Raw genomic sequence first — 24,229 nt, 5'->3', positions numbered from 1 at the left:
CATTCATAGTGGGAACTGCACTTGTGCCATTATTCAGAGTTTACAAATGCTGCTGTAGCATTTCAGCAGTGTGTTAAGTACCTGTGAATGAAGTGGTTCTCTTCTAGATACTGACAGCCAAATGCAATGTCTCTGGCCATGTGCAGCAGCTCCAGCATAGTCAGGGTGGAGGCCTGGTTCTGTAAAAGCAGTCAGATTAGCTCAACACACAGTCAGATTTATAATCCCACTGACACAACACACTCACACAAATACTGGTTTAAATCTTATAAGTCTGCAGTCGGTTTGCTATAGTATTTAAACGTGATTACATAACAGCACAACTGATTACACAGTCTGTTATGTAATGAATTACATTTACATTCAAGTTACTTTCTGTACCAACCGAGTACCGAGTCAGAAAGGATGTTTTTCCTTCCCACAAAACAAGCCTGTATAAACAGCAACAACGTTCCAGACCGTAATCATAATAAAATATCTCTAATTAGAGTGAGAAATAATTAATATTCTATTATACCATGTTATCACCAGTGATATCTGTGACTTGTAAGGGATAAACTCATATAATACTGTGCAAAAGTCAAAATGGCCATTAAGTGCAGGATATTTTTCAGTGTCAGAAAAACAATCAGTGTTTTTTTAGTGTATCCATTCTTTGCCTTTATTACAGCTTCCACTCTTTTCAGACTTGCTTTCAGTTTTCTATGAAATCTTCAGGGATATTTTTCTACACCTCCCAAGTTCAGTCTCAGAAGTTGGTTGCATTCTTTGCTTCTCACAATCCAAGTCATCCATTTAATGATGGACTACCTTGTTTCTAATCATCTCCTGAAAAATGAACTACTTAACAGTCATTTACCTGGAATTTCAAAAAGTGTGGCCTCTGTCTTTTGCAAAGTGTGTGTTTGTATACAGACAGACATACAATAAACATACAATACACACACTAGAGTCACTCACAACTTTGGGACGGTTGTGTCTCAAAAAGCTCTTCATGTCTCCTCCAGTCATGAGCTCTAGAAGAATAAACCGGGGCAGGATCTGCAGACTGACTCCAATACAGCGCACTATGTTCTGATGATTAAATTTACTGCAAATGTACACAAAAGAGTCACGTCAAGAGACGTACTTGAATGTAAAAGCACGGTACAATTTTACAAGTCATAAGTAATTTTGTACTATTCCTATTAGGGGAAAATCAATATGAAAATCACCAATTTTAAGGAGCTAAAAATTCTAAAGGTATCAACCGACATAATTTTACTTAATGATATGTTGAACTGTCAAAGATGATTGCCAGATACCACTCAACATGTGGTAATGTTATCGTGGACACTTTTTAATACTGTCCCTGCATCTTAACCAAATAAATTACAGATTTTTTGTTTTTTTTACAAATGCAGAGCAGCTCTGATTTCAAGCTCCCACTATGCTGTCACATTCTAATCACGTCATGCTCCCTTCAGAGACTAAAGTTACTACCTCAGCCCTGGAAAATTCCAGGACACTCAATTAGTGGCTTAATTTTGGAGTAAATTCAGTTAATGAGTAGCTGTGCTTATCTGCAATCTAAGGTAGACAGACATCAGTTCAGACACAGAACCTAATCATCTTAGTTACTCAGTTGCATTGCTGTCTAGTGTCTAAACTGCTGATGTCACCAAAAGTGCACCTTTACCCAGTGCAAATTTTTGCATACAAGTGCTTTGATCTGATTAAAAAAAGCAGTTAATACTTCAGGAGACATAATAAAATATGAAAATTTCAGTGTCCAGGAACAGAATTATGTCAGACAACAAAAATGCAAGAGGTCACAAATATATGCATGTATTCACCTACTATGCTAATCGAGCACTATTCAGAGTTAGTTTTTTTTTTTCTCTCCCCAATTTAGTCGTGTCCAATTCCACCCTCTAGTTAGGACTCCCCCAATCACACGATGCTATCAACGCTAGGAGGGTGAAGGCTAACACAGGCTTCCTCCGAGACCTGTGAAGCGCCACTGCTTCTTTTCGAACTGCTGCTCACGCAACGTCATTGGACAGCTGAATGCGCTCTGAGGAAAGCGCCAACCGCCAGATCTGTTACATCAGCTAACAGACACCTGCGCTGACTAGCATCGCGTTGAGTGATGGGGGAAGAGAGTGAGGCCAATTGTGCTCTCTTGGACTCCCAGCTACGGATGGCTGTAGCATCACCAGGAATCGAACTTGCGATCTCCTGATGTAACATCCCCAGGGATCAAACTCGCGATCTCCTTAGATGGTTGCGCCACTCGGGAGCCCCTACAGAGTTAGCTTTAAGAAGAAATGTTTACTGTTCATGTTTCTGGGTAAAACTGCAACATACAAAGCAAAAAATATGTAATATGTAACTAGAATGTCTGTTAAACGCCTCAAATGTCAGCGTCTAGGCAGAGCTGCATGATGCTAATATAACATTGGAAGTGCCTTTGGAGAGCTAACAGAAATAAGCATTATTAATGGTGGACAAACAGCACTTACAAAGTAGAGGTTTAACATTTAACACTGTTATATTATGATGTGCATGGCTGATGGATGTTCATGGTTATATGATTAAAAAACACACGTCTAAGATGCTTACATCCCGTGCTTTAGGTCAGAGCATTTTCGCAGCTGTGAAAAAGTTCTGCACTGCTGTATGACAGGAATTCTCAGCCTAACACCAAGTGAGTCTGTATGATAATTTTACATACAGTGAACATCAACATGTGGACACATTTTTATATGTATTTTTTCATTCATAATGGTTTTTAAAACTGGTAAAGTTATTTGTTTTAGCTACCCTATGTACGTTTTGGGGACTTAGAGACCTGTTTGGTGGAAATTGCATGCAACATTTTGTAATGTCAGTTGTGCTTCACATCCCTTCCCTGAGCAGATGAATCTGATGTATTGTGTGCGTGTTGAAAGAGTATTAAAAAGAAGTCAGTGAAAATCTGGTGAAGGATTTGTCACATCATCATATCATCATCAGTATAATGCTGATTTGGAATTTGAGACCTAAACATCTAGCCGTACCTATGTAACCAAATCTTTATATCAAATGTAAAATCAGCATTATACTGATGACAATATTAGATAAGTCATGTACATCTTCAGAAGACACATTCTCTTACATCCTTACATACAATTGATGGTTTAGCATGCTTTTTTCAGAGTACAAACAACACTGAGTGAGTCTTCAAGGAGGTAAAAAGGTTTATGCCATTAACTGACTGCGTCCAGTCTTCGCTTACATCAAAAGCCCTTTCAGGGGGCTGTAGTGATGTCAGTAAGCTATACTGTAGTGTGCTTCATAAATGTCTGGACTGTTGAAACGGAAGAGCAGCTGCTGTTTGAGTGAAGAGGATGCATTAAAATGGACCTCAATAACAAGGAACATCTGTGAAGTGTGTAACCAAAACAAACACGCAAAGAAAACAAGACATTTCATTCCCTCAGGTTGTTCTGGCTAACAACGGGCTCAAATAACTCCCTCCTTCACTGCCTGTCTTGCACATGTGCAACCACAGAAGCTTTGTTTGTGTGTGTGTGTGTGTGTGTGTGTGTGTGTGTGTGTGTGTGTGACAAACGCACCTCATAATCAGTGCCTCCATGAGGAAATCCATCTCGTCTTGTTCAGAACAGATTTCCGGGAGAGTCTATCAGACAGGCAGGGGAACGGAAAACAGAAGTAATTAAGAGCTATCAAAAGGCAGACCACACTATAAGCACATAAACAATTCTTAGAGGGATACTGACCTTTATGGCGACCTGCATGGCAGTGTTTTCTCCGTTCATTCCCAGAACCTGGCCTTCATACACTTCTCCAAAAGCACCGTGCCCCAAAGCCCTACAATCAAACCAACCCCACACATTAATTCCTGAAGATCTCTCAGCTGGTAGATACTACACACACAGCACAAAGTTCTACAAATGACGTAGAAAGCATGCAGCATTACATCCAGCACTGTATCAGTAATCTCATACTTGCTGGATGTCTTTACTGAACAAATGGTTTGAACTTATTAACCTGGATATATACTGCATGTCCAAAAGTTTGCAGACACCTGCTTATCCAGTGTTTCATCTGAAATCAAGAGTATTAATAGGCTTTAATAGAGAGTTTGTTCCCCCTTTTACTGCAGTAACAACCTTGATTCTTCTGGAGAGGCTACTTTAGGTGTTGGAACATTGGTGTAAGGATTTGATTGCATTCAGCCACAAGAGCATTAATGAGGCCACACAATGCTACCAAGCTAGGAGGGTGAATGCTAACATGAGCTTCCTCTAAAACAAGTAAAGCCAGTCACCACATATAACTGCTGCAAATGCAACATCATTACACAACTTGGTGCACTTGGAGGAGAACATTAACTGCTAATTCTGTTACATCAGCTAACAGACACCCATGTTGGCTAGCATCTCACTGAGTAAGGGGGGGGAGGGGGGCTAATTCTACCCACACAGAGAGAGTGAAGTCAGTTATGCTCTCTTGGACCTGTGGGGTAGTGCTTTTCACTGAGATCATATGAATTGGGTGGGCAACACAATTCTGTTGAACACCAGAGACAGCAATGGATACACCCTAAAGTAGCTGAATTCACTAATAAGCAGGGGTGTCTGGATGCTTTTGGACATACAGTGTAAACTCCAGCCCAAAAGTATGGAAGCTAGCAATGATTTCTTTTTGTCAAAAATATTTACAATTAAGTCAATTTACCAACAAGTAACACAAGATATTCACCTTCACGTTTTCCAAAATATTCAGTTTGTTGAGGTAATATACTCTTAGTCTTAATAGCCTTCACAGTCCCTTACACTGACCCGTTTTTGATTCTTTACAAACTCTCCTGATTCACTTATCCAGCTATATTGTACTTATTATTCAGTTTAATCTTAAGGTGAATCAGGTGAATATGATTAGAGCTGCAATAAGACTGCAGAATCACCAAAAGCAAAACAAAAGAAGAAATATTTAATGGTACACTAGTGCTGAAGAAATTCAGTCAAATTTGGTCAAACTAAATGTAAAGTAAGGTTATATTGTCTCTTATCCATTATTACTCTCTGTCACAATCATATTACATATTTTATTTTATATGTGAAATTAAGTTAACACATCCTCTGCCAACTTAAACCAACCAACTTAAATATGGCATTTTTTCTATAAATTTTAGACAGGCCATTATTTTTTGTTCCAGTATGTTAAATTTAGCAAACAAACAGTAATTGTGCATTAAAATGTGCAGAAATGTGTTCTCTATATAGGATGTGAGGACTTCACTTAGATCAACAAAACATTCATTTGACCAGTGGCGCCTAAACTTTTGCATAAAACTGTATGTCTTTAAAAAATCTAAAATTCCGTGTTTATTTTTACAAAGCTAGTGTTGCTTCCAAGCTTTGTGCTAAAGTGTATGAAGACCTGTATCCTGTGTTAAACTGTTGCACAGAGCAGGATCACCTGAGTAGGGTGATGTTCTTGCGTGGAACCTCCTTCAGTTCATTCAGTGAAGCTGCCTTGCCAGCGAAGCAGTAGTTTGGGTTGTAGTCTGTCATGATGGTGGAGGAGCGGATCTTGCTCAGCTTGTATTCGGGGCTCTGCAGACGCACCCGCACGGCATGCAGGTGGTTCTTTTTCCGGTAGTACACTGCAAATACATACAGCACAGAGCCAAGGTCAACAAAGAGGAGTTTCAAATGACTGAACAGCTAAAAATTGAAAGTCAGGAGGTCTACTGTTTGAGGTGTGGACATACATGAAAAACTGAACTGAGAATGCAAACAGCAACATGCAGGTAAAACTACTACTCCAGCTATTATAAATCTACTAGAAAAAACTAACTATGTATATCATGTTGTTATAAGAGGAAGGAACTGAAGACTGGAGACGGTTTAATGAGTTAGATTTAAATAAGGGGCTAAATTCATTTCACGGCATCTTTTAACATTTATATAGAAGACTAAGATCTGAATAGTAGTCTTCCAAGGAACAACTTCAAAGGAATCTTCACTAATCATTCGAGACGTTCTGTTCAGAGTCCAATAATGATGTGGATGAGGTCAAGAGCTTCCCTAGATATTCTGCACATTCGCGCTTCCCTAGATATTCTGCATATTTGTGCTTTTTACAAAGCTCTCAATGAAGTGCTTACTTTTCCTAAACGAGTGCTTTTACAGCCCAGAACGGATTTAATTGATTGAAGGAATCGTTCAGCAAAGAATCACATTTACATTTCTCCCATTACCCCAAATGTAGCTGTTCAGCCTAGACATGCTGGATGTACAAAATTTGCTTTTTTAGAGGCTGATATCCCTTCAACTGCTGCATCTGTAGCATACTTTGGGCACCTCTGGTCAAAATACATGTTTTGTTGATTTTCTAAGTGAAAATAAGTGAACACATCCTCTACAGAGAATTTTCAAGTGCATTTAATGTTTTTTTCTTGTTGCTTATTTTTCTGAATTTAACATATTGTAAAAATAGATCAATCATAAAACATGGGTTATAGTTAGATTTCATTATTCCCCATATGTTAATTTTAGCAAATAAACAGAAACTGTACACTAAACTGTACACTTTTACTGTATGCGGTAATTGAAGTGTATATCCCACCAGTTACTATTATGTAAACTGTAAGCCTAAATCATAATACAGCTCAAACTGTCTTAAGTTGTTAAGTAATCTCAAACAGATTTGCTCACATGGTTTCTGGCACTATAAGACAGACCACAGATAAATGTATGCTTGACCTGACTTTTTCTATCATTTTTACATTATTAGAGATAAAACTCTGTGAAAAAGACAGGGTCAGAAAGCATATAAGTAAGTCTATTTGAGATAACTTGACAACTTGGTACAGTTTAAGGCAAGTATTTACTGATTTAGGCATGCAGTTTACACAATGCTAACAAGCAGATACTTGTCTGCCTTGTTTGTTAGCTACATAAGCTCCAAAGCAAAAGTAAAGAGGCACACTTCAGACACTAAACTTAGATAATCGCCTATATTTGGGCTACGGGGAAAACTGTGCAAATTTGATATTTTCGCCAAACTATCACTTTAAACTGTGTCTGGGTTGGTGAAGCACTTGTCTGCTAGCAGCTGGGCAGGAAAGCACTCACCCTCAGCAGTGGCCGCCCACGTCCCCGATGCAGGTTGGTAGTCTGCCTGGGGGGGGCGCTGCGTGCAGGTGAGAGGTCCCCTTTGCCGTCGGGCTGCTGGCGCAGTGGCGCGAAGCGAAGCCGGCAGGAAGTTGACCGAGGGTGGGGAGAGTGGGGAGTAGAGGGTTGGGGGTAAGAGAGGAAGGGGAGTTGCCCGAGCACAGACTACCAACCTGCATTGGGGAGAGCTCAGGGGAAAAGACAAGTGTTAACCACCAACCAGCTCTGTAGGGTGAGGACCCCGAGAGAATCTGCTTTCAGTTGCATAGGTTCACAGCAGCTTGGATGAAAAGCCCAACTGAGAACGACTGCACAACTACACTATAAAAATGATGTCTACTTACAAAGATTTAAAGTTTTGATCTTTTTGCAGTGGGTTGTAGGGATGCTTGGCATCTGTATCGTATCGATTGTCATGGACAATAAGTCTGACATGTTGAACAGAAACTATGCAATAAATGTTTAAAATACATGACTACGTAGTAAAAATTTGACTACAATTATCACACTGTAACAGCACAGGATTTTGCAAAAGGCACATAAGAGGGTATCTTGTCAAAACAGTTTTTATGAAGCTTTATTCATCTTTTGAACAACACTTTAGCGTTCTGCTATTCTTGCATGATCAGGCAGGAGCCTGTGTAAACTCCCACATCACTACACTGGTGATAAATTCTTGCCTCTGGAGAGTCATATTTCTGAAAGAGCCAATTATACAGATTTACAGTGTGATTAAGAAATACCTTTACCTTTGAAGAAACCATTAAAATGTTCTATAAAAATGCATGGACTGCATAAATGCTCACTGATGGAATACAGCAACTGCCCCACAGCTTCCCTTAAATAGGTGTTTTGAGTCAACAAGCTTTCTGTTTGTTTTCCAAAGTACAGTTAAACACGTCTACATTACTGCCCATGATAATAAACCACACACTAAAAATGCAGCAGTTCAAGATTAAGTTGAAAAACATAGAGGCATTTCTTTAACGTATTGCAGTGTTTTTTTAAGTAAAAACAGTACATTGGTTTGCACACACATCTAATCCAACCAGTTGGATTTAGTGTGACGTTAACAGAACACCATGCTACAATAAGAACCTGAGGTCAGAAATTAAAAAAAAAAAACTCTCTTTATTAGAATTAAAAGATCCATATCCTACATTTTTCTTGTGTTGTATTTTTTCCCCTTTGAGATTCACTAACATTTATAATATAATGTGTTTTTCCCCCAAAACAGTTGTAATTAATTTTTCCATGACCATTTTCCAAAATCTCTTTATCCCTTCTAATTTACCAGGGTATTTTTGTTATACATATTAAATATATGTAAATGAGTTGGTTCGCATGGCATCACAAAAATAATGAATCCAAAACATACTGTTTTCGCAGCATAGTTCCCACATATGGATTGTACTGACTGGGTACTGAACGGTACATTTTGAAACGCTGACGATGTTGACATATTACTTTAAACTCCTTTATTTAAAAAAAAAGGGAAATTTAGTTTTCCATGATGCCTTTAAAACTGATATTTGTCCATGGTCTTGTCTTATTAGCTGCCCTGTATTGTGCCTCACTTAAAAAGCAGTCCAGGCTGAAACACTTCTTTTAACTTTAGCATGAATGGGCAGAACTAAACTGCTGTAGACCGAATAGGTAGATATATGCAAACGTGTTGACTTTTGTGACATCACAAAAACAATAAATCAAAAATGGGTTATTTTCACAGCTCAGTTTCTGTATATGGAGTGTATAGACTCTGAAATGAATAGTATGCTTTGAAACTTTAACAATGTTTTCATACTCAATCAAACTCTATTATTTTAAAAAAGCGAGGAAAATCCAATTCAATTTCACTTTTTACAGTCAAAGAAGCTTTTTAGACTCAAGATCAAAGATGTTTCATGAATCATGGCCTTGCAACAACTTTAACTTTTCTGTAAGGACTTGTTATGGAGAGTTTATTTATCTTACAAAGACTTAAAACAACATAATACGGCACAGCATTCTGCAGTTAGTGCACAAGTCAAACTGAGGATAAATGCCAAGTCCAACACAGAAATACTTCATATCCAGTACTGTCAATGAGAAAAGCAAAAGCATTTATAGTGCTTAACATCCTCCTTGAATGAGGTCACATCACATATCCATATATATATACATATAATCAAGCGCACCCTGATAGTCCACTAATTTAAGGCATAATTCACCCTAACTCACATTTGAAGGATTCGGGAAAGAGACGTAGCTAACCACGAGGCAGAAAAAAGAGAGCTGTATTCTGACTAACTGTATATGCATAATTTAAACTATCTTCCAAAGGGAGTTGTGAGCAGATATTTGATGGACTTCCCAAAGTAAATTCAGTAATTTTTTTCCTTCAACTCTTTTCCAGCACAGGCTCATCTGTGGCCATCTTTCTTTAGAAACCATAAATGTTTTCAAAGGTCAAGCGAAAATTGTTAAATCCCACTTCTAACACTACTGCAACACACTGAGGAAGTAGTGAACACTTCACAAGGTCAGATTTAGACTGTCAGGAAGTAAAAGGTCAGGTTTAGGGAGGAGTGGGGATGGCTGACACAGTGTTCATTTCAACGTGAGGAAAATGTAACATCAAACGTAACATGAAAAAACATAATGTGTGCCCTCTTCACCTTCACTCATCTATTTAGGCAAGCCAGTCAAAGGCCCCAGTCTGTTAAATTGGAGACATCTTTTAAATTTTACTGTGTCAAAAAATATATATTTTTGAATAATTTTTAAAATATTTTATATGAAAGAAAAATATTAAAAAATAAGTTTTTTGTTATTTTTTTATTGTTTTGTAAAACAATAAGCCATGAGAGGTCATGTGTTTCAGAGGTGAGCCAACTCCTGGTACCCTTTTTCTGTGGTAAAATCACTGTAACGCACGACCTCTTGCGGCTCATTGTTTTATAAAATGGTTACAACGTACGATAATATGATAAAATGCACAAATGTTCATCAAATACATACATGTACTATAATGTTATATATATAATTTTGCCTAAAAAATTTAGTTCATTTACAGTAAGCTATGGCTGCCAAGCAACCAAGGGCTGCAGAATGGGAACAATAAATGGACCAAAGAGCTTTCAACAGACCAACATCTTATCTTCCAGTCATTTCATGAATGGTTTAAGTTTTGGTCAGATAATTATTAATATGCTCCAGCCATAAATATCATGATGTGTTTAATGAAGAAACCCTCCTTTTATAAGTAACTTTTTTGAATGACATGTTAGTGCAAACGATGGTGTAGATTCATGTTTCCACTTTGGATTTATTATTATTTATGACAGCTCTTGGACATTTGAAGCTTGTAAGACATTAAAGTAATCGGGTTCTTTACTTAGAATGTTGCAGGTTTACAGTGGATCCCACAGTAAATACTTCAGTTTTAAGCATAATTCTGAATATTAATACAGGAGCCTGTTGGTCAGGCTAGTTGTTTATGCATTAAGTTGACAACCTACTGGTCTAAACAAAAAACCTTCACAGGGTATAGCAAGTATGGTTGCAGGCCTTAATTCTTGCAAGGCTTGCAAGTTTTAGCAAAATTTTGAATTTCCATACTTCAATTTGAAAATTATTGCATACACTATTACAAAAGTGTTACAGCTACCTCCAAAACCTAACATTGAAATAAACTGAAAGTCACAAATACTATATTGGACATCAATCAAAGGCCAAAAAATATAACAGTTATAAATGGAAAGTGATCAACAGTATGCACATGAAATCAAAGCTGATTCCCATCACAGCTGAAGCCCTACCCAAGGCGGTCACTTCTGGAGTTATTTTGTTCACAGTAGAGTCCAGTAAACAGAGGAGTGAATGAAAGAGCAGGAGTAATGACTGCACAATAAATAAGATAAGGACTATAAATGTGTGGTGGCTGTCAACCGAGAAGGTCACGAGCTATTGTGTCAGATGAGATAAGATGTACCATAGTAGACCATAAGTCATGGTCTTTCGCTGAGAGAGGGTGGTCTAAGAGTTCACCAAAATATTAATAGCTCAATCGTTCACAACTGTGTCATCTTTAGTGAGTATTTTCCAGTGAACAAACATGTGAGAAGTGCATTAAGAGCTGCAATGTATACAATATACAATATTCTAAGCTTCCAGAGCTACAGTTAATGTGTAGCTGTTTTTGCCTGATTTCTTATACAAGATCCATCGGCTAAAGGTAGTCAGTGACATTCTTTACTATCAAAGAACATATATTCACTGATGAGCAGGAAAATGCCATTGCAAACATGGTAATAAATGACAATGTTATCAAACTTCGAAATTCAGGACAGAGTGCTAGCAGACAACACTATTTCTCAAAGTGTTATAAATGTGAATTCAACAGCAGTAGCCCTGGCAAAACCTCAATTTGTACATTGTTCCATTTTAGAGGAACACTGATCAGATCAAGCAGAGGTAAGAGTAAAGGATTGATTGGAATGGGTAACTTGCACATCTGTGAAAGCACCATTAACACTGAAAGATGTAAACAAGTTTTGGAACACTATACAGCGCCTTGTGCGGGTGCGGCCTGTCTCCTACTGAAAACGAGTTGCGCATCATGAAGTGCAAAATGTGACATATGTAACACATTGGTAAACATAGTCTCTACTTTTTGGCTTAGCCAATCAGATTTCAGAACCCAAACTCTCTGTTTTGTCCGGACAATCATTCAAGGCATACACAATGTTTGTTTCAAAAAGATTGTTTGGTCAGATATTCCACTGAATGTTTGTTTTCAGTCTTGTTTTGAATTAAAAGTTCTAACAATGAGTATGTGTTGTTTTTGTACCAGGAACAAACCCTCTCCAACCATCACCATGATATATGCCAACATGACGCTGTGCACTTCAAGTATTGAGTAACATTCAATATGTGTATTTTTGTACTGAGATCTTAAGCTTTCATGGGAAATCCTAACATATGGCACATCAGGTATAAATCACAGAAAATGGAAACTGTGCCAACCAACCCCAGCCTTCTCTTAAGCTCCCAGCATTGTTATAAACACTGTTGTAGATTTACAAATATTTGGTAGAACGTACCTTTCACTGAGCAAATTTCAAGTCAGAATACAAGGCAGTGATTGATTGATGGTGCAAAGGAAACTGAATGAACTAGAGGAGAAGAACTGTCCATCATTACATATTATGCCAAAACAAAGTCAAATCTCACATTACCCCTGTCCATTTCACAAGATGCTCACATTCATGGGGACAGTGCATAGACACCCAACATATTCCCTCACCATCCTATACTGGAAATGACTTTTTAAAGCCTATGATTTGTTGTTGAGTAATAATAAAAATAGTTAAATAGCAGCAATAATAAGGATATTGGTCAGCCAACATTGATACAGTAGCTCTTTGATGAGACTAAATATAGTCTGGAAATGATCTGGCCCTCTTGTTCATTCACTCATTACAAAGCATTAAACAAAATAATTAATTGTTTATGGTTAATAGCAGTCACTTTCTTGATTCCCTACTCATTCCTTATAGTATTAATGTGCAATAAGATTAGTACTAAGCATATCTCTTCACCAGATAAGATATAATGCTCAATTGTTTGAACAACCATATCATAAAAGAACAAACATAGATTTTTTGGCTCACAGCCAAAATAAAACATACTGAGTGGTAAATATGGAACTGAAAGGGCCTATAAGGAGAGAAACATGTTTGGGTGGTTAATGGGGAAATTTGTAATTATTATTTAATGAACATGGATGAAAGGTTAGCTCTGTGGTTAGCTTTACGCTATAGTATTCAAAACAGATCTAAGATGAAAATAAAGGTTAGTCAATACACAAAATATGACCTGGCTATATTTTTGGTTCCTGTTTACACTTGGTGTTTATATCTGATCACCACAATCTGATCACTGTCCAATCAATACATGGCCCATTTACATTTGCACTTTTCAAAATGGCTCTTCTGCATCTAGATATTGATAGGATCTCAGGCTGTGGAGGCAGAGCAGAGTACAGGCTGTGCAGAGTTTAAACAAAAATATGGGTTACAATCACAGCCAGGAGACATGGGAGAATTGTCTACTGTCCTTCATAGCTGCAAAAACTCTGTAAAAACTGGAACTGTTGAACTGATAAGAAAATTCAGTTTTTTGCTTTCAAACTGAACTTTTTTTGCATTGTTTTATTCAAAGTTGATTTCAATCAAACCAGTTCAGTTTCTTGTTGGCTACATTTGAATATGCATGCAGACACCTAAAAACAACTTATTTAACAAGAAAAGTGGGAACAATATTAAAAGTTTTTGGTGGAGTGGATGAGAGGTTACACCGTGAATGTAGCCAAGCTGAACTTATTGCATTAACACGCACAGATCACAGTATGTGCTTGGAATCAGGATAGCTATGCTGAACAGGGTAGAAGTTGATTTGAAGCATTTTTTGAACTGTTTAAAAAAATACTTGTGTTAATCCTAACTAAATTTTTTTGTTGCGTTGTTTTATTCCAAGTATTTGAGTTGATTAAAACTCAATTAATTGTTTGCTACCAACTGATGTAATTTTTTTAGGTTGAATTCACAAACCATTTTTCAACAATGTTCTGAATACATTCTTTATACAAACATAGTTACACTTGTCTTTAAATCCATCTTCCAAAAACATGCAGATATGGGACGGATTTTAACACCAAGTGCAAAGAGGAACATTGCCACTGTTCTGTTACTATCTCAGCTCGCTACAGTGATTTTTTTCTGTATCAGTATTACACTTTTCCTATGAAATCTGGCCTGTCTTCACATGGCTACCCTTAATATTAGTTCACATCACAGTTTATACTGCATTACAGTTTCCTTCTTTGTTTTTAAAGCAATTTTGGGATGCCTCAAGAACTGTTTCTATTACCTTTTCTTCAAGTTGCATTAAGAAAGACATTTTTCTTGCTTCATATATAGAGCAGAATTAAAAGTGTTTCCATCTTGGATTGCTTATTCCATTAATTTCAGCACTGATGATCATTTAATTAGGAGATTTTGATCTTCAACTGATTTGAACATATTCATTAAATTTTAATTTACAGTTAATGTTTTAGAGAGAACACTCTGACGAGCAGTTTAACACAGTACATAGTTTGAAAACGTACTGGTCAGTAATCTGCACAGCACTTTCTTCTGTGTTTTAGAGAGCATGTTTACCCATAAATTATGCTGAAGCAAAACCTATAATCTATGTCTAAGAGCACTCATTTTAAAGTCAGTATTTTGGCTTCTCTTTCACCTTACCAGCTCAACAAGTCCTCAAAAGCTTCAACAGCAATCAAGGAGTGTACATGCAATGTTTCACTGTAAAAATATTGTAACTGAATCTAATTCCTTTAAAGCCCATTTCACACCAGACGCGGTAACCGCACCGTTATGACGTGCCACGCTGTGCTGCGAGAAATTCGGCCATATGTTAATCAACATAGCCTTTCATATCAGCTGCAGGCGTTACGCAGCACTGCCGTGGTAACCTGTGAAGTGCAAATATTTGCTTTGGATCTAATTCTAAAGAATGGGAGCTATTCAGATTTTTATTGTTGATCTCTTTATGTTGTCCACATTAAGTTTATTTAACCATCTGGGGTCCACAAACTTGCCCGCACATTAAATTGGATGTTTTTATATATGTTTCTTTATCTTTCTGACAATACAGCGCAGAAACATTTTCTACATCTGTAGAGTCGGCCCATTCCCGCCCACTCCCGCAAGATTTCATCCCGCTCCCGCCTGCTCCCTTAGAAAACCTAAAACATTTCTCCCGCACCCGCCCGCAATCGAAACGTTTTGTCCCACTCCCGCCCGCGCAGTTCCGTCAACGCAAACTGACATCCACTATCTGGCATAGTCTATTCACAAATACATTATATACATGAAATAACACAGCAGTCGTGATCATCAGGCTCACTGTGCAGTAACTTCACTAAACGCCCTTTATTCCTAGTAAACACAAAGCATGAATTAAACCACAGTGTTACGTATGAGAATTTTTTTCTCTCTCCCTTTGTCTCTTGCATGCTTTCTCTCTCTCGCCTTTTCCACTCAGTTTTCGAATCTTTTGCCATATAAATGGATTGAAGTGTTGCGCTGTCCCCCTTTGACCAATCAGAGAGCCCTTTCAGACGAAGAGGGGGTGGGACTTTGCACCTTTTGGCTCCTTTGTATTAAAAAACGCAGACTTGTTAGTCTGATTGTTTGATTTATAAGCTCTTAACTCTACTGTTCTGATGGCGTCGTTACTGTTGTTGTCGTCACCGTAACTGTTAACTCTGTTTACTGGGCGACATTAATGTCTGTTTGTTCTTAATGTTTTGAGCTGATTTCCACTAGGAGGAAGAATTTTGTGCTGTTCACATGATTGGTTGCTTCGCAACTCTTTAGAATGACTTAAATCTTTTTAATTGTTTTCCTGTCATCCTTTTATATTGTTTATATATATATGATTTAGTAATCGTTCTACTTTATTTAAGCTATTCATTAATTTTACAGGATTTCTCTTCATGGCTGCTTCTGCCCACTTCTGTCTGAAGGGGTCTGATTTCCCACCCGCTCCGGCGAGCAGCACTGAAAATTAGTCCCGCGCTGCAAGATATTTTGGTGCGTCCGGCAGGAGTGCAGACCTCTATTACAAGTCTATTAAAAGGGTTAAGACACACATCATCTGCCTCTCACCGTGTGTAATTGATAAATTCATGTGTCCATCTACATTTTGTGTAAAACTGATTAATGGACACCTAGGAAATAACTAAGGACTTATCCATCATATCAGAAACCCTTCAATGATGTGCAAAAATATTTACATCTGCTGAAGTTAATGTAGCATTTTTTGAAAGTAGCGACGAAGATATGGAGCATTCTGATACGAAATATATGGATATTATATTATATGCAAGTGCTTTTAAAGGCACATTTAAGAAGATATGCAAAAATCAAGAAAATACCCCTAGGCCCCAGAGGGTTAAGCAATAAATGGACTATAAAAACATTTGTATTACATTTGGAATATGCGAAAATGCAACACAAACGAAAACCACTTCTGCCTCCCGGCGCATGTGTTGCATCCAGTGTGAAATTGCAAGCGTTGCAGAGTGGTTAAAGCGTGCCACATGCACCACATCGTTTCTGGTGTGAAATCGGCTTAAAACTCTCTCTTTCCCTGCATATCTCAGTCCCTCTGAGGAGTCCTGATGTAGTGGGAGTGGTCATGTACAGTGTCGGGGAGAGTGGATGCGGGGAGGTGGAGGGTGTCAGAGGCGCTGGAAGGTGGAGTTGAGGCAGAACTGGAAGAGTTTCTTACTGAGTGTGAGGCTGGCACAGGTCAGCACGATGCCCATTATCACAGTGGATGCTACCACAGCCAGGATGAGAGACAGGGATGGGTATCCCTCAGCCACAGAACCCTGCGTTTCCACTGGGGGATCAGTGCACACAGAGAGAAAGAGAGACAGAGAGTAAAGCATGTATGTATGTAACAGACACTAAATGAGAACTGTTAGCAAAGATTCCATTCACTTCTAAACAGTGGTGGGAGGTACACCGGTATAACTGGTATAATACCGGTATGACATTCTCTCCTGATATGATGTCATACCGTGGATACCGTGATGAGCCCAAAAACAGTGACCCACAAACAGAGCTTGCAGTCACTCCTACATTAATCAGTGTAGTGTTTACATGGCCATGTGTTGCAGTGGTGTTGCGTATTGTATTGTTTTGTTATGCGATGTGCATGAAGCATCACAAAAACATTTCCTTTTGCCGATTGTGCCACGTCATGTTTGTGCAGAGTTTTACTTTGCAAGGGTTTCCATTTTTACTCTGTTGTTTTGCTCTGGACAAAATAGATTTACACACCCATTAAGTTTGATGAAGAAGATTGAATCCACTTGTAAAACCCATCCAACAGGCAGAGAGTAAACTTATTGGGATAAACTTAATTTAGCAAGCCTGGAATAGTAAACCTTTTGATGGGTCAAGGGGGTTTGGTTCAGTCACAGTGGCGTCGCGTTTTTTGGGGTTGTGGTGGGGGGGTGGGGGGGTCACTTAACTTGTAGTGGGCTGGTCTAGACAAAAGTTCAGTGCTGAATTCGGTTCCCAGTCAAGCCCTGGTTAGCTGTATGACCCGTTCTCCTTACTTTATAAGGACAATACTAGCCTGTAGAATGTTTCAGTTAGTAGTACCGTGTTTTCATTCTGCTGTGAGGTATATTTCTTTTCAATGTGTTATACGTATGTAAAGTGTGAGGCTAGTTCTCTCAAGCTATTAACTGATTAGTTCATAATTTGTTTATGTTTTGTTTTGACAAGCAGACATGACATTTCCTGTGTAGACATCCTGAAGTTCTTGTGTTACAATACTTTGTTGCCTTTATACGCAGCAGCTTTAGGTTGGAGCTATTCGGTCTCATAAATGCAGTGACCAATGTCAATATCTTATGTTATAACACTCCCTTTCATGTATCATTGTGTGAATGATCAATCGATTAAGTTACAAAATTGCAATATACATAGGCATAATATACTAATCGTAAAAAAACAGCAACAATCCTATATTCATTTTCACCATCTATTACATTTCATGTCAAAATCACAATATCTAGTGGCAATCATAATAGGAATTATATAAAAGTACCATGCAGCTACTATATGGAATACAAAAACTGTATTGCTTTTGAAGAATAATTTTTTTGGCTACCTATGCAGGTGACGTTGTCTGGAGCGAGCACTTCCTCATTGTGACACAGGCAGAGAATGAGTCTGCTGTCTTCATCTCGTTTACAGCTCTGAGTCTGACAGTGGCTGCAGTTCAGGTGCACTTCAATCTCAGCTTCCCCATGACTTTCCATGGCTGCAGACAGCAAAGAGAAACATATCTACATAACAAATATAGAAACATCTCCTACTCTTCTCAAAGACTTTATACGTTGAAAATTGATGGATTTAGTAAAAGGTTCCATTGAACGGAAATTTCCTCACTTTTTTGAAATAAAAGAGTCTAATGTACTACAATCAATTCCATTTGATTCAGTTTATTGTCATTATACGTATTTGGGAGTACAGTATAACAAAACACGTTCAGGCTGCTTCTCTGTTACATAAACATTAAGACAAGGACATGAGTGCACATGTACTAGTGGGATAATATACAGTCCACATATGGAAATGATCCTGCAAAAACAGTCCTTTTTGAATTTACTGTTTTTGTAATGTCTTGAAAATGAACAAATTTACACATATCTATTATATATTCAGCCTACAGCAGTTTGGCCCCACCCATTCATGCTGAAGTTTTAAGGAGTGTATCAGCCCAGACTGAATGAGGCATAATACAATCTTAAAAACATCTTGTTTAAATCTAAGGGACAAAGGGAGCTTGTAAAATGGCTGTGTAATAAATAATTACAATTGTTTTTGGTACATAAAACCACACCAAAGTACATTTCAGGGAAAACATAAAAGGAAAAGAAAATGGCTCAATATGGACAGTTTAATGCCTAATCATATGAGATTTACACAAAATCTGATCTGCATCTATGATAAGCTTCGATATTCCGTATGACATTATCTGAGGTCTAACATAACAAGAAGTGCATTTTGCATTCAGACTTTTGAATGAACCCCAAAAGGCTTTCCAGCTTTCCGAGGTGTGATAAACAGACTAGAGTCTGTATATATAAGTTCCTCAATGAATCCACAAGAGAGTTGTAAATTATATTGTGAAATGGCTTCACAATTTCCTGAACCACAGGGAGATGTGAAGCTGAGCTGATGTGGCAAAGTGAGATTAATGAGAGTGTGAGAGGAGAAACAGCTGGACAAAGTGCAGAGTGTGTGAGTGAAAGTGAAGAGCAGCTCTGGTGGCAGATGTGTGTCAGACACTGAGCTGGATGCTAAATGATGTTTTCCTGATGGAGTGAACTAACTTGATTTAAATGCACATCATTCCACGATACTAGAAAGTCTGTTTTTGTGCTGCTGTTCTGGTAATTATCTTTTCTGGGGGTTCCTGCTAAAGAACCTGCACCTAACACTGCATTTATTACAGAACTGTCTTGAAAACATCTTTTCTTTTCAAAGTGTGAACACTCAGGTACCATAAACCAACTGATTGAGTAGCATAGTATGTATTCAACCTTTAGAAGTCATCAGTGATTACAAAAGCAAAAGCAATTTGATATTAAATGATTTTTCACTTGAGGCTCATTTAAATGAGCAATAAAAGTCTGCAGATCAAACTGTCAATTAACATTTGCATTTGTTTTTGTTTTCTTGGTATTTACAACTGCTGAAAACTTTGTACTTGGACACGGTGCCTAACCATGACTCAAAATGACAATTTTCTCATTATTTGTGAAAAGGCTTTTGACCTTGGCTTTGCACCATGAAGGTCCCTTGGGGTCTTCTTTATGATGCAATACTCTGCCCACTCTTTCTTAAAAGCATACAAGATTAAAAGTCCTTTGTTCTTGGTTGTGCTGCGTGATATCTGAGGAATTCAGAATTTATAGATAAACGTTTTGCAATTAATTAAATCCTTTTAAAGCGGCAATAATTTTTCAACCAAATTTCATAACAATAGTACTGCAACTTACCACAGTTGGTTTCCATGTAAATCAAAATGCCATGTTTTTAAGACTTATTTCTTCAGTCACAAAAACAAAGCTTGAGAAAATGAAAGCTTAAAAAAAAAAAACTTAATTCTGCAAAAGAGGAAGTTCATTCATGCTTTTGTCTTCTCTCGTCTACATTATTACAGTGAATGCACTATTTATTGAATTACCTAAAATGACTTGACAGTTTGCTGCTTGTGCAAAATGCAGCTGTTAGAGTACTACTTGTTCAGTATGACATGTTCTTACATCATGCCTGTTCCACATAAGACACAGTATGACTTACTGTGAACTATAAAAATGAACAAATCTTCACTGTGTTCCTAAACGCTATGGTTGATCATTTCAGACAACAGATGTTTTGCTGAATTCTGACTCTATTGCAGAATCTGACTCCCCTTCACATTCACGCATTTATACAGACATGTGGACTCTAGATTGCATTTCTGTGGTTCCTATTTATAAACACACATCTTCAGTTTGAAAACCCAAGAAAAACAGTTTATTTATAAAATTTGCAAAAACAAACAGAAATCTGTGGCGTCCATATGCCAGAGTGACTTGCATGCACATGAAAAGTAGTCACAATTCAGCCCAACACCTGCTGTCTAATTTGGCTGACTGCAGTTTGGCGAAATTCTGTTCATTTGCACAGATCACAGGAAGCCATACTGCGCTCTAAACTACATTAACAAGGCTGTACAATAAGATGAAATGAAATGTAATTAAGACTTAGATCCAGTTTGAGTGGGTAGAAGGAAGTCAGCCTTGTAACACCAGCACTAAACTAAAGCAGAAATATTTGGAAACCAAACATGTCTTAGCTGATCAACTACATCTAATGTAAGTGGAAAATAGTGTGATTTATGCTGAAATATTCCTTTAACACTGAAAATGGCTCAGCACATTCATATGTGTCTGAAAAAACATATTCCAAATTTTTACCTTTTCACAGCAATCATAGAAATTTCTGCTTGTTTTGGGGTGTGTGTGTGTGTGTGTGAATTGTTCATGAGAAGCTCAACACAATATTTCACAAACAGAGAGCCAACAGTGTCTTAGTTAATCTGATAATAGAGTTATGAGGAAAAAAATATTTTATTTCAAATTGTTGATTAAAAAATTGGAGTAGATTTTCATTCAGCAGGCAGAACAGCTACTGGGTTTCCTGCAGGCAGAGGTTAAGCTCATCAAACATAATTCCTAAAGTAAAATTACTAAGTAAAAAGAAAAACTGACAGACGTTTTTTTGGCCTATTAAGATTCTTATTATTTGTAATATTATCATCTAAAATAACTACACTGCAGCATGTACCCTGCAGCTGACCACTCATCTCCTCAAGCCTCCCAGACAAAGTGCTGGAGACAGCAGATTCCAGACACACTTCTCATTTTCAACGAGTTGCATGAGGCCTTTTATTACACACCACAAGACTCCCATGTCTTTTATTGAATCACTGAGAGGGCGTGTGATGTGCTTCTGTTTATCTGAATTGGCTAAAAGAAACATTTTACTGCTAGATAAACAACAAACAATTAATTGCATAATATAAATATAACTGTTATATAAATATAACTATATAATTCAGACATAATTATACAACTATAGGTAATGTCATTTTACTGGTGTTTCTCAGTGCTAATGAACATGTTAATGAAAGAGTCTATTTATTTAAAGCCTGTCAACATGGTTTCAAATGTTTATTTTCATCAGTGTGATTTTCAAAAGATATTGCATCCTCAGCAACGAAGAAGACGCAGGAATCATTAGGCTTTAAAGGCGAATGCTCTATAATTAAACAGGCATCAAGGGTGAACCACCACTGAGCACTGCTGACACGGCCAAGACAGCAGGCAGGTCACTCCTAGACATGCACTCTCACCTAATGGTAAGCACTAACTCTGCACCAACTACCCCCCAGACCAGCACAGCATAGCAGAAACAACATGTGCACATCGTCAAGCTAACAACAACAACTTATTTACAGATTCAAGTCTGTCGTGGGGGGGGGCGGTGCTTTGGCAGATCTGACATCACCTTGCCCGTGTCAGGCCCGTGGCACAATCCTATTCAGCCTGCAAAATTGTTTTGATTTTCTATTATCATTAGCCGGTTTCACCCTGAGCTGCATATTCATGGCAAAATGTTAAAAAAAATGAAATGAAAACACAGCTGGGATTTTTTAATATGGCCTTTTTAGTGGTTGAGTTTGACACCCCTGACCTATGCCAAATGTAGTCCCACCCAACACAAATCAAACTGAAGAAAACAGCAGAAAAAAGTCAGCAGAAAGACTAATATCATTCTTTCTCTGTCAGTTCACTGTAAAAACATCACCAAAACTACAGATAATAGAAAAATTCAAGGACATGAGGAGACAAGGGCTTTAAGACAGCTAGGTAAATGACTAAGGTAAACAAAATAATGGCTAAATTAAATTTTCTGACATTTTCTACTCTTTTGAGGAGTAAAGTGCGTAACTTGAGTAGCCACTCCCGTCTCTGTCCTTTGTACTGAGTTTTCGTATTCCGTGCAAATTAGTCATAAACATTCCAGACATCCTGTGGTAAACTGGTATCACCCCACCTCCCCATGGAAAACTAATCCCATCTGAATAGTGCTCTGAATCTCTCACCTGCCAACGGCTGCAGAAATATCTCTCCTGAGGGGTGGACAAAAGAAATGCCATCCTGCCCGTCTGCTGTGATGTCATCAGTGTGGGACACATCACCACCTAAACAAAAAAAATCATCGTACTTGATACCGCTGGGCCCACCAGAAAGTTACCCTAACACCACCTCCTCACCCAATCAGAGAACAAACATATTATATACAACATACAAAATGGTAAATTCTTACTTTCCTTTTGAAATTGTATTTTTAAAGAACGTTAGTTAGAAAATATAGTGTAATGTTATACAGTCATATGCAAAAGTTTGCACGCCCTTGGTCAATTGACGTTTTGTCCACAAATTTTTCTTCAGTAAATTTTAATGCACAATTATTGTTTATTTGCTGAGTTTAACATATTGGGAAAAATGATAAAGCATAAAGCATGACCTGTGTAAAAGTTGAGCAAATAAACAGAAACTGTGCACTACAATTTGTTGCAGAATGCCATATTTAAGTGTTTTCTCTGTAGAGGATCTGTTAACTTATTTTCACTTAGAAAATCAACAAAACATGTAATTTGACCAGAGGTGTATAAATTCTTGCACATGGCTGTAAAAGATATTTTTAAAAACTTGATTTGAAATCTGTCTACCTTCTCTAGTTGCATGTTGTTTTGTCTTTTGTTGGGCCTTGGCCCACCATAATCATTGCACTTTGGCCCATTAGGACAAAAAAGGTGTGGGCACCCCCTAACACACACCTCAATATAGTACATTCAGTGTTTCATTTTCTTCCGTGTGTAGTAACTAGTGCATCTGAAACAAGGGTAAACTTTATATATATATTTTTGAAAGGCCTCCTTATATCTGTCTTTGAGATGGCAGGTAGATCTTTGTGTGGGTAAGTGTCTATTCACTAATGGATGAGACATATAACAGCTCCAACGGTGTAAAAAAAAGATGCCATTGTGTTCTTTGCTGACTTAAAGCACAGAAAATCAAACAGCTTTAGAGCATCTCTTATATGATACTGTGTTAAAGCATTTTATACAAGGACATATTCTTTTTGTGCCAGTAATTACGGTGCATTAATACAGTCACACTATAAACAACTTCAAAACAGAATACTGTGTGTCTGTACATTTTTGATCACGTCTTAAATGCCTAATCACACACTAGCATTTTTAGAAAAAAATTTACAAGCAAAATTACATTGGAATTTCAATGGAATACCACATCAGACTTCCGGAACTAATACATTTTGCATGCAAATGAAAACATAAAATGAAAAATACGACAAAAGAGACCTTGAACTGTTGAGCAGCTGAAATCCTATGTTAAGCAAGAATGGAAAAATGTTTCACTTACAAAACTACAGCCTCCTCAGTTCCCAAACGCTTACAGAGTGTTGTTAAAAGGAGAGCTGATGAAACACAGTGGTAAACATGCCCCCATCCCAACTTTTTTGGAATGTGTTGTTGGCATCAAATTCAAAATGGGCTTATATTTTTTTCAAAAAACAATGAAATTTCTCAGTTTCAACATTTGATTTGTCATCTTTGTAGTATTTTCCTTTAAAAACATGGTTTACATGATTTGCACACCTTTGCATTCTTTTTTTATTTACATTCTGCACAGCGTCCCAACTTTTTGGAAATGGGGTTATGAATAAAAACTCTTCTTCACTTGCTATATTTTTTTCATACACCATGTTAATGATGAGCTTTGAATGAATATACATATCATATATCGCATCAGAAGTTGTGGACTAATATAGAGTCTTCTGATGGAA

The 24,229-nt window shown here is 37.6% G+C and overlaps 1 protein-coding gene across 2 annotated transcripts in view; it reads right to left on the bottom strand.

Annotated features, from left to right (window-relative positions):
* The window catches only part of ltk (leukocyte receptor tyrosine kinase), a 115,382-nt gene that overhangs the window by 5,754 nt on the left and 85,399 nt on the right, over window positions 1-24,229 (bottom strand). Inside the window, exons 17-24 of one of the 2 annotated variants that reach the window (XM_036592678.1) lie at window positions 22,461-22,559; window positions 17,910-18,062; window positions 16,512-16,634; window positions 5,470-5,656; window positions 3,765-3,855; window positions 3,600-3,664; window positions 961-1,090; window positions 82-179 (exon numbers count right to left, since the gene is read on the bottom strand). In XM_036592678.1, coding sequence (XP_036448571.1) covers window positions 82-179; window positions 961-1,090; window positions 3,600-3,664; window positions 3,765-3,855; window positions 5,470-5,656; window positions 16,512-16,634; window positions 17,910-18,062; window positions 22,461-22,559 — 946 coding nt within the window. The remainder of the gene's footprint in view (window positions 1-81; window positions 180-960; window positions 1,091-3,599; window positions 3,665-3,764; window positions 3,856-5,469; window positions 5,657-16,511; window positions 16,635-17,909; window positions 18,063-22,460; window positions 22,560-24,229) is intronic. The other variant, XM_036592679.1, reaches the window with a different exon arrangement.

Source organism: Colossoma macropomum, unplaced genomic scaffold (genome assembly GCF_904425465.1).
Source record: "Colossoma macropomum unplaced genomic scaffold, Colossoma_macropomum, whole genome shotgun sequence".
NCBI classification, from domain to species: Eukaryota; Metazoa; Chordata; class Actinopteri; order Characiformes; family Serrasalmidae; genus Colossoma; species Colossoma macropomum.
This window is presented reverse-complemented; position numbering and strand designations above follow the sequence as displayed.